General features: G+C 37.2%; 1 protein-coding gene across 1 annotated transcript in view; it reads left to right on the top strand.

The window, feature by feature from the left end:
• LOC104271432 (cortactin-binding protein 2-like) overlaps positions 1–8,339 on the top strand; it is a gene marked incomplete at its 3' end in the record, with an annotated part of 20,683 nt that extends 12,344 nt beyond the window's left edge. Inside the window, exon 3 of the mRNA XM_009866097.1 lies at positions 8,115–8,339. Within this exon, the coding sequence (XP_009864399.1) occupies positions 8,115–8,339 (225 nt within the window). The remainder of the gene's footprint in view (positions 1–8,114) is intronic.
• Positions 8,340–11,676: the final 3,337 nt, after the last annotated feature.

Genomic DNA, 11,676 nt, shown 5'->3' with positions numbered 1-11,676 from the left:
CGAGGTGAGGCGGCACCAGGGCTGACTGCAGCGGGACAGTCAGCTCTTGCCCGGCAGGTCACGCTGTGTTTGATGCACCCCGGGATGGGGTTTGCCCTCTTGGCTGCCGGGGCACACGGCTGGCTCGTACGGAGCTGCTCTTCACCGTTACCCTCAGATCCCTTTCTGCAGGGCTGCTTGTCAGCCACTCCTCTCCCAATTTGTACTTATGCCCAGCATTACTCTATCCTAGGTGCAAATCTGACATTCATGTAATTGCCATGCAGCAATATGGGGTATTTTAACTGAGATTTTAATAGCTTGAAAATATGAAAATCTAAATGGTGTAAATAAAAAGAAACAGAGATTGATTTAGTCAAAAGTTTTTCTGTTCTGCCTTTGATAGTTTGCCTGTTACTGACCTGAAGAAACTTTTTAACTGCTAAGCATGGAGGGTAAGGCGCTCTTTTTTGGTTAGAAGTGAAGTCAGATTTCCCTGAGTACTTCAGAAGAATGGCTGACAGATTTCCATGCAAAGAATTACGAATTGATTTGCATGAATTTAAACTATAAATTGAAACATGCAAAAAAATCTAAATGACAAATGGTTATTTAAAGTAACCAGAAAGCTCGAGTCTCTTCTATCCGTTGAGACTCATCATCACTATCAAAGTCTGTATTTTTAGAAATAAATGTCTGGGTGGTTAGATAATCAGAGCATCAAACAGCGATACTTCCCTATAAAATACTGGCCTATAATTTTCAGATGTCATGAAATAGGTCTAATGTCATCTTTATATGGAACATCTGGATAGCTCTTATCAATTAAAAACACATGTAGTTTCACAACTTGAGCTTTTTCTCCTTTCTCTGGACTTTTGTTACTTTAAGGGAGAAAGTAACATAGAATTGCAAGCATATGTCTGTCCTGTCTGTACCTCTTTCTTTCATGGAGTTTTTTGTCAGGTAACAGGGAGAAATATTGGGGTAATAGAAAACTGGTGCTATTGGGTGATATTCTGTTTTTTTGGCATCAGACACCTAAGGAAATTCAGGCTTAATCTATACCTTGCTTGTGTCATTCTTCTGCAGTGCTTTCCTTTGTATTGTAAGCCAGGATTGTTTAAGTGTTAGTTAAGTGTTTGCCCTGCTATACACATAGTTACTTGAATTAATTGTTAGGGACATTGTACTTTATCTAGGTCTGCTTTTTAGTGCAGAGACGAGGAAATCATACAGCTTTTGGAAAACCATTTTGATATTTAGTATGAAAACGAGAAATTTTTTTTGTTTCTTTCGTTAACTGCTAGGTAAGATCCAACATTTTGTGCCTTAAAATGATTTTTATGTATGTATTTTCTTAAATGGAGGTTACTGAAGATAGCCTTGTAAAACATAAGGTTTATATTCAGAGCTTTCTTTTTTACCTTGAAAAATGCTTTTTAAAAGTTTGTTTCTTAAAGCTATGTGATTCTGAGAGAAAATAATACTTCCTAAATTACAAATTTTAAAAGAAATCTATGGTTTGACATAAATGAAAGAATAATGCAACATTCTTTGTTGCTCTCATTTTAATGGTTCATGCTTGGGATTACTTTTCTAGAAAAAACTGGTCGTTTCTCCAATTTTGTACAACTTACTGTAACTGCATGGATTATAAGTGTTACGAGACACTATTCCAAGATGGCTTTGAACGTTTTTTATGAATATTACATTTAAAAATTACTAAATATTTTTCATATAATATTGAATTAATTAAAATCGATCTCACTTGTACACTTTGCATAGGTCTGCAGTGTCACAGTGCTGAAGAAAGGAATTTAGACTTTATTTAACATTGAGCATCATGTGTTTCATTGATAGAAATCACGCTGAAAGATACCATTTCTTCAACAGTCATTGATGTTGACATTTCCGTTTTTAGTTTGTGCTGTAGAACTTTTTAGGGAAGTGTCATTTCATATGATACTTTGAATACATTCAGTTACATCTCTATTCAAACAAACACACAAAACCCAAAAAAGCTGGCACACACAAAAGCAAAATTGCTGGCATTCTTTAAAAAGTCATATCCCCTACCCCGGTATTTTGCACGTGTCTCTGCAAGTACTGCTTTTATTGTGAGTACACTCACGGATAATTCTCTTTTGCTTGATGGAATAGCTCCAGCAAATCATTTGAACACACTGAATAAGATTAATAAACATGTTCTCTTTCAGCCACCTTCACTTTTTAAAAAATTTGTTACCCTTTCAATTTTGTTTAGAATGATGGACTCACTTGCCTTTAACATAATACGTAAAATAAGCTTTTACTGCCTCCTCTTCTGTGCTGGTTAGTTTTAGAAAACTTTCTACCGCTCCCTAATACATATGTCAAGAACCTATCAGCATCTGTTGAAATAATTTTAGTATATGCGGAAAGGGAAACTAATCAGAGGAACAAATGCTCTTGAAGGGAAGGAAATTTTGTTTAAGGGTTCTGGGGCAGCTTTAATTCAGTTCCGTTGTTCCACAGCAGTGTAGGACATGCAGTCCTATTTTTGATGTTTATCATCAATTGCTGATGGAAGACTTGGACTGTCTGAACTTTTAACTTGGCAGGTAAATGAAGAGGAAACGCTGAGATACATTGGGGAAAAATGCAGTACTAATCTTAAAACTACTGTTGCTTATATATTCTGTTGCTAATTATGAAAACTCATTTCAGCAAGTGAGTGCAACTAGTATCAATGTAATTATTATTGAAAGAAAACTAACAATGTAACATATTCTGTGATTAATTTTTAATTTTGCATTACTGGCTTTATTTTATACATATGCATTAATTGGTTGTATTTGGTTTTCCCTGCTTTTCTTTAAATGCTTTTAGCTTTAAGTCCACAGTAAGATGGACACTGCTAGAAGGCTTCCTGGCCCCTTACATTATTGCTTCACTAACAGAGGCAAAAAATCTAATTAGACTTCATAATTCTCGATTTGGTCACTGAAAATAGATTTTTTTTTTTTTCAAGTGGAACATAAGAAACAAGTGACTGCAGTCCAGTTTGTTTATGGGATTTGCAGCTCTTCCCACAGACCGTCATCCAGATACTTCCACTACTTTTGTTCCCCTCCCTGCACACCCCACTGCCAGTCTTCATCTGCCAGTACATAAATGGGGGCAGTGACTGCAAAGGCTCAGCTTGAGAAGTGGAAATGTCCAGGAGGGAGCTGGCAGATGCGTAGAGGTGACTTGAATAGTGTGAAAATAGTAGGTGTAGGGGTGAACGAGGTGTCTTGCTGTATGTGGTAGGAGACAGGCTGCCAGAGAGAGTAATAAAAGCAGCAGTTTATCTTACAGCCTGATTCTTGTTGGCCACAGACCTAAGAGAGAAAACTTGAGAATCAGCCTTCCCCTTGTGTTGCACGGCTGTGTAATCACTAGGATTGTTCAGTGCTGATTTTTTTTTTTTTAAATTTTGAAAATATCGCAGACTGCAAGTTCTGTTTGCTAAGTCATAAAAAATATTTTCATGATCCAAAGTGAGACATAAGATGTTCCACCAATAAGTATTTGGTTGGTTTTCCTTCCTCTGAGAGCTCATTTCTGTCATCTGTTACTTGGAAAGATCGCTAGTGTCTGCAAGTTAAAAAATAACAGTCCGAGAAGAAATCACTAATCATAGCATAATCTAGGTTGGAAGGCACCTCAAGAGATTGTTCAGTCCAATCTTCTGCTGAAATCAGGATTAGCGTCACACATGGATTGGGTTGCTGATGGCCTTACCCAATCCAGATTTGGAAATCTCCCAATTACAGAGGTTGTATGTTTTCCCTGGGCAACACGTCCCAGTGCTTATCTGCTCTCAGTGAGAAGAATTTGTGCCCAACTCAAATTTCCCTCATTAGATCAAGGGACTTGTCCAGTCAGTGTGCAGAGCTGTAGCTTGTCTCTCTTTCACACAGCAAAGTCCTGTTTCTACTTAGCTCTTCCCTGAAGATAAACCATATAGTACCTTTTGATCATCTTTCACACCTTTCTGAAGATGTTTTTCAGTTCTACTGTATTTTTTTAAGTATAAGCTTGTAGTCCATCCTTGATCTAACAAAACGCGATGGACCAGCCTGTCCATAAAGAAACTTTGTTCCTTTTAAGTAGTGGTTGCATTCTTACTTTACTCTCCTTGTTTTATGTTTCAGATCCCATGTAAGGATTTATATGCTCTATATAAATGTGATGTTCTTACTGGACTGAATTCAAAAGTTGTTATAAATAAGTTTAAACTTTACTGCAGTAGTGAATTTCATAAATTAACTATTTAAAAGGGTTTTTTGTGTTTTTTAGATAATTTCCTCTTGATTTGTGTGTTCTTGCTGCCAGTTTTCATTAGCAGTTACCTGTTGGAGGATTTATCTTAAGTCCTATGTCATAATTCTGTGTACCACTCACATAAATTGCAAAAGGTATAATTTCCCATGGACATTTTTTTATAGCTTTAAATACTTTCAATTTCAGTTCTTCTGTTAAAAGGCTGGTCACTGTGCAAATGGGTATGTGCAGAGAAATAAAGCTGATAACTTGTAAATTCATATAGTATCTTTCAAAATGCAGCACTCCGGATTACCTCCTTCAGTGGGTACATATTCTATCTGTTTTCAAAAATCTTCTATTTGAAAATGCATTCAGTTAATTACTCACAAATCAACATTTTAAATGTTATTTTCTGTATATATTGGCGTGCAACTGATGTTAATGTATGAGACACTGCTAATGCTGTTTTAGTACTGCCACCAAATTATGCAGAGACTATTTTGAAGGTTTAATTACGCGTATGACATTAGGCTGTACGTTCCCTGGGTAATGAGTGCCGTAAAAAACAGATATCTTGAGGTTGCTTCCAACTCTTATGACTTGAAATCTAGTGCTAAAAGATGATATAAGAGAGAAAGATTTCTGATGCTAGTATTTCTGCTTCTCGCATCTGATGTGCTTTAGTGAGGTGCAGAAGGACAGAAGTGTTATTCAGGGGCTGGAGGAATCATATAAAATAACCCAAACGTATCTTATCTTTCTGCCAGTTGTGCCTAAGTTTTAGGGAAATACTCATTGTTTCCCTTCCACCAGGCTTCCCCTTTATCTTTTATTCTGATATCTTCATTTGAAATCTTGCATCGTCATCCCATAATTTTGGTTTATGCTTTTAGTCCTTGTATAGAAACCTGGAAATGTCTGATTCAATATTTTGCATTGAGCTCCCTTTTGGGTTGGTGGAAGCATCCTGAGATGAATTCGTTGTTTATGCTGTAAGAGTTGCCCGTCTGGTTTAGCCTGTGCTTGAGGGTACACGGTTATGGCGTCAGCCCTACAGGGTCTGTCATCCCAAACCACACCCTGCTCGAGACCTGATGGGTTTTCCACAACCTTTAGCTTTCAGATTTTCCTGTAGCCACATTAATTCTTAATGCCAGCAGATTGTTTTGATTTTCATTCACGTGCAGCTCATCCCTTCCATATCAGGAACCATAGTACCATAGAATGCATTGGGCTGGAAGGGACTTTAAAGGTCACCTAGTCCAACCGCCTGCAGTGAGCAGGGACATCTTTAACCAGATCAGGTTGCTCAGAGCCCCATCAAGCCTGACCTTGAATGTCTCCAGGGGTGGAGCCTTCACCACTTCTTTGGACAACCTGTGCCGGTATTTCACCATTCTCATATTAAACAGTTTCTTCTTTATATCCAGTCTAAATCTGCTTTCTTTTAGTTGAAAACCATTGCCCCATGTCCTCCCCCAGCCGGCCTTGCTAGAAAGATTACTTCCATCTTTCTTATAGTTTCCTTTTAAGTACTGGAAGGCTGCTATAAGGTCTCCTAGACCCTTCTCCCCTCTCAGCCTGTCTTCAGAAGAGAGGTGTTCCAGCATCTTTTCCTTAGTTAATGAATCCAAACACCCGGTCCTTTTACTATTTTGGCAGGTGCATACTGAGCCTTTGCCATGATCGTATTTCAGAGAACACATTCATATTGCATACATACAGCATGTGCCAAGAGGACAGCAAGTCATTGGTCATAGAAAAACTTTGAAATGCATATTATTTCATATTATTTACTTTGATGACTCACTTTCTTTATATAAATTAGGTGGCTTTTATACTGCTGATAATTATATACAGATTGTGCCTCCACCACCATTTACATTCTTAACCTGCTTGGGTTTGCCATCTTGTTTGTCTGCTTAGTACTTAAATCCATTTAGGGTCAAGTTTTTGCTTTTGATTGTTTCCTTTACATGAAGGTTAAATTTCTAAGCTGCACACTGACCTCTAACTTTAGCATCCAGAACCATGAGGTAGAAATATATCCTTGCCCCACCTGGCTTTGTAATATTACCTTTAGCACCAGCTATTTTATTTAATTTTAAAATCTAAGTTAAAAGTTCAAGGATTAAAATATTAGATTAATAGGGGTTATTTTTCAAGGTAATTTATAAAGAATAACTAGGTTCTGTCAGCTTATTTTTGTCTCTTCAACCAGGAAGAAAAAGTCTAGGCTTTAGGTCTGAATGAACACTAAGCTATTTCTGAAGTTATGCCCCAAAGGCCTGTTTTTAATAAATATTTTCAAATTCCCTTTATATTTTCAAATTGAAAAACAGAATAAAAATATTTCAAACATCAGAATATGTAGGCACACTTATTTATATTGCAGTCAAATTCTCTTTTACCTTCTAATTTCCCACAATATTTCAATTTTGGAGACAATATATAGGAGAAAGTTGGGCATTCACAAAGGTATGTTGTTTGTAGTTAGTCTCTGGAGGGTTTTTCTAATGTAGTTCTTATGTTCTTCTTCGGTTTGTTGTGTTCTGAAATGTGTGTTACTTTTTACGATCTTTTCATATGTTACAGTTTTATCTTAGAGCTTTCTAAAGGATCCCAAACCCATTTAGTAACTGTTAGGGCTGTTCATCCTCTTTAATATCTCAGGATTGGCTTATTCTTCCTCTTGTTTTGCTTATTCTTCAAAACTGAATTTGAACAAAATCACAGATAATTGTTTTATTCACTTTATTCCTCTGCACTGTGTTTTGGGGGTTTTTTTCTTATTTTTTGTAGCATACTTCTTTAAAGAGTTGCTCTGGTGATTATTTTAATTTTTAAGGTAACAAGCCTTCATTTTCTTCCAAAATTTGTGCTATAATGGCTTGACTTTTTTTCCTTCTGCTGTCTGTTCTGTATGAAAGCACAAAATCACGACAACAAAATTTCCAAAATCATTGAGTCTTTCTGGTCGATTTTTTTGGTGCATGGTTTGTTTGGTTTTCTTTCCCTCCCACGTTTGAGACTTTGGAGCAATATTTTCCATGAAGACTGTTAGAAGTCATTACTTGCCTGTGATCTTCCTGTGTACTGTGTATTAAATGAATAAAAATTCCTTCTCTGAAACTGATCTTGTTTTTATGTTGGACTGAAGAACCAAAAATCTGTCAGGCGAAACTACCTCTGATCTTTATTGTATAATATTTTTTGTTTAAAACAATAGAGTGTTGTACTGTAGTTTTAAAACAATAGTGTAAAGAAATATGTAATCATGACTTTCTTGAACAGAGATATGAAAAGTGTCTTAATTTCAGAAAAGCTTTGGTAGTTTTGCTCTCTGCTTGTCTGCTATTACTCAATAAAATGTCTGTATGTGTAAACATGCCACCAATTATTTTATTTGAAAAATACTTATTTTGGTACTGCAGTAAAAACACGTAGCGTGTTTCCATATCTTTTACTAGTATTATTTTAATAAACAGAAATAGAAAACTTATTTTAGAATGTTTTTCTTCCCTTTCCTCTCCATGTATCAGCCAATTTACACGATGTTATTTTTGTGATACTTCTGAAACTACTCCAAATTGACATTTCAATATTGAATTGAGAAGGGGGAGGGGTTTTTTATGAGGTGAATTGTATTGACTGTAATGAAATCTGTGTGCAATATACCTGACTATTTCTTTTAGAGTTTGTAAATGAATACCTAAAGAGAAAATTCAAAAAACATAAATAAGTAACATCACTTTCCATATGGTTTAGGTCTCTCTGTATGTGGATGTACTCCAAAGAATGCATTCAGTTTTATTTCTCTGTCTGTCTGTTTTTTTCATTAGGCCCGGCGCAAAGAGGTTTTTATCCAGGAGCGATATGGAAGATTTAATCTCAGTGACCCATTTCTGGCTCTTCAGAGAGACTTTGAGGCAGGTGCTGGTGATAAAGAAAAAAAGCCAATATGCATGAACCCTCTGTCCATTTTAGAAGCTGTGATGGCTCACTGCAGGAAAATGCAGGAAAGAATGTCAACTCAGTTGGCTGCTGCTGAAAACAGACAAAAGAAGGTATCCTGCTACCAACCCTTCATTCCTTTTCCTTCTCCTGATTTGTTCTTTCATGCTACTTTTTTAATGTGTCTTTGTCTAAGTTTGTTATCATTACAAGTGTTAAAATGTTACCACTTAATTGTCATATATAGTGAGATACTGATTTTCTTGTGATATTTTATGTGCACACCTCATTCATTCTGTGAATTTAGCTCTACTTACAGAATAATTTAAATATAACTGGTACAAGTTGATGCAGCATAAAAGTGGATAGCTTGGTGTGAGCTGAGAAAGCATCATCACAATATATTTTTAAACCAACACTGTTGAAGCCTAGAGGAGCTACTGTTATTTTTGTTCTAACCTAAATAGCATAAAACAAAGATTTTATTTGCATTTTTATTAGGTCGCTCTGTTTCATAAATCAAGAAAAATAAATTATAACTCTAAAAATACTTTTCTTGCATATTTAGAACATTTTCGGTAGAGATACAATTATTTTGTAAATAGTTTGTTGCAAAAAAAGTCTCATGCTGAAGATAAAACAGTGTCATTTTGAAAGCAAATGGTTGGTTGATTGCACATAACATATTTCACTAATATATAAGCCATACATTCCTAAAGCATAGCTAAATACGAAAATGTTGGGATGGGTTTCTAAGGGGAAAGGGAACAGTAATATAAGTGACCAATCTAGACAAGATATTTGTGAATGATTAGAAGATAAATGCTTGCTAGACATTGAATCATTGTCACTGGGTAAAAGATGGATAGAATGTCTTCAGCAGCTGTGAAATGGCTTTCCGGTGACAGTTTATATTGCTGTTTAAAAAAACGAACTACAGGCAATACTAAAAGAATTGACATAAAATCGATTTTGGCAGTAATAGCTTTTTTTGGAAATAATATTCACAGAAATGTACTGGAAGTACACTGGAAATACAGGCTTAAATTATGTCAGGAAACCTTTCTTGTTATTGTAGCTTGGTTGCGTAGTTTAAGCATCCCTGCTCCATTAAGACTTGAGAAAAGCAGATACCTCATTCAAATAAATGAATAATAATAATAGGCTGTGTGTATAATTCTTAAAACAGTGTAGTGGCCCATGTAGTGAGCTGTTAACATGTACTTTCCTAGCACTTCTTTTTAAGGACTTTTGAATGTTGATTTTCTTTTACATATGCTTTGTAAGTAAGTTGAGATTTTGTGGAAGGGGTTGTCTCGACATAGAAAAGAGCGAGCAAGCTTGCTTATTCCGGCTGAAGAATGCTATTGGAAGAGACCTTGGACAATTGGATTAGTTTCTTGTTTCAGTACATAGAATCATAGAATGCTTTGAGTTGAAAGATCATCTAGTTTCAAGCCTCCTGCCATGGGCAGAGACACCTTCCACAAGACCAGGTTGCTCAATGCCCCATCCAGCCCGGCGCGAACCCCTTATGGGATGAAGCATCCACAACTTCCCTGGGCAACCTGTTCCAGTGTCTCATCATCCTCATAGTATTATTAATGTCTTATCTAAATTCATGCTTCTCTAGTTTAATACCGTTGCCCTTCATCCTGTCGCTACACACCCTTGTAAGCAGTCCCTCCTCAGCTTTTCTGTAGGACCCTTTCGGATACCAGAAGGCTGCTATAGGGTCTCCCTGAAGTCTTCTCTTCTCCAGGATGAGCAACTCTAACTCTTTCAGCCTGTCCTCCTAGGATGCTCCAGCCCCCTGATCATTTCTGTGGCCTCCTCTGGACCTGCTCCAAGAGGTCCACGTCACTCTTATGTTGGCACCCCAGAACTGAACACAGCACTGCAGGTGGGGTCTCACAAGAGCAGAGCAGAGGGGCAAAATCACCTCTCTTGATGTGCTGGCCACACTTCTGATGCAGCCCAGGATGCAGTTGGCTTTCTGGCTGCCAGCACTCATTGCCGACTCATGTTATGAGGTTGGCGTGGGCCCACCTCTCAAGCATGTCAAGGTCCCTCTGGATGGCGGCTCAAGTATGGCCAAAAATTTCTTCTTGTACCTAAATTTTTCTGTCGTGGTTTTTAGTATGTGGACAAATACATGCATGAAAAGTGGGCTTAAATATTGAGAATATGTCTCAAATTCAAGGTATTGATATATAAATTCCATTTTGGTCCTTTTTTCGGCCCTAGTTTATTACCAAAGTCTGTATCTATGAGTCTGCATGTACAGACAGAAGTAATTTAAATAACACAGGGTTTGGAAACAAACTGCATGTTGTTGAGCACCTCTGTGCGTGACTTTTGACGGAACTTACATCCTTTGTTTTATAAGCCAATTAGAATTGCTCTTTGCACAGGGCAACCTCTTAAAGTTTTTGGGTTTGTGACCGCAGATGACATAGCTCTCAGCTATCTCCATTCATTCACAAACCATTCAGTTAGTGTCTTCGTGTTTGGAATTGCCTCACTGTCTCTTACACTAAGTAATGAAATATGTGTACAGCTGTGTTTATTTTCTCTGGACATTACTGGACCTTAAACAGTCTTAGACTTAATTCTTATTCCTGGAGACTTATTATCTGTGAATATAGGGATCTTAAAAGTGCTCTTTGAATAAAATTTTTATTTGATCATAAAAAGCAAGTCATTACAATGTGCCAGAATGTAGAAAAATCAAAGAAGTGCACAAATGACTGTCAGTCATAGGCTTACCGTATACCAAACACCTAATCCCCAGATGTCATCTGTTTTGTGTTAAGTCTTCATCCTCTTCCATCTCTTTGAACGCTTTTCCTGGAGCTGCTATCGGACTTAATTTTGAGGTTTCCTGGGAACTCAAACCCAGATAATCAAAAGGGCAGTTCCTAATTTGTCAAGTGTTTACACAGAAGTATCGGGATACATGCTCAGAGAAAGACAGAAAAACTGGTTGGAAGAGGCCCCTTGATGCGATTTAGTCTAACCTTGTGCTTAAGGCAGATTATCTCCAGCAGTACATCTGGTCATCTGCAAATTTGTCTCTGAGTCCTAAAACCCCCCATGAGTGGCAATACTGCAGCCTTCCTGCACTACTATCCATGTGAAAAACTTCTTACCAAGGCTGAACCTCTTAAAGGGCAATTTTTCATGTTCACCTTCTGTTATACCCTGTGTTAACCTGCCACTACCAAGAAGATTTTGACTTTGTCATCATTGTAAAGGCCTTCCAAAGGAGCACTATGTTGCTATTGGATCATGCCTCAGTCTTTCTTTCCCAAGACTAAGCAAGCCAAGCTCCCTCAACCTTTTCTCACAAGGCACGCACTATCTCAACGTTAAAGAGTCTTTGCTGGTTAATTCTTTGTGGGACACTATCATTTTTCTCAGTCACAGAATCACAGAATGTCAGGGGTT

Source organism: Apaloderma vittatum, unplaced genomic scaffold (assembly GCF_000703405.1).
Source record: "Apaloderma vittatum isolate BGI_N311 unplaced genomic scaffold, ASM70340v1 scaffold3, whole genome shotgun sequence".
In the NCBI taxonomy this organism is placed as follows: domain Eukaryota; kingdom Metazoa; phylum Chordata; class Aves; order Trogoniformes; family Trogonidae; genus Apaloderma; species Apaloderma vittatum.
The sequence above is the reverse complement of the archived record's forward strand: the minus strand, read 5'-3'. Positions and strand labels throughout refer to the sequence as shown.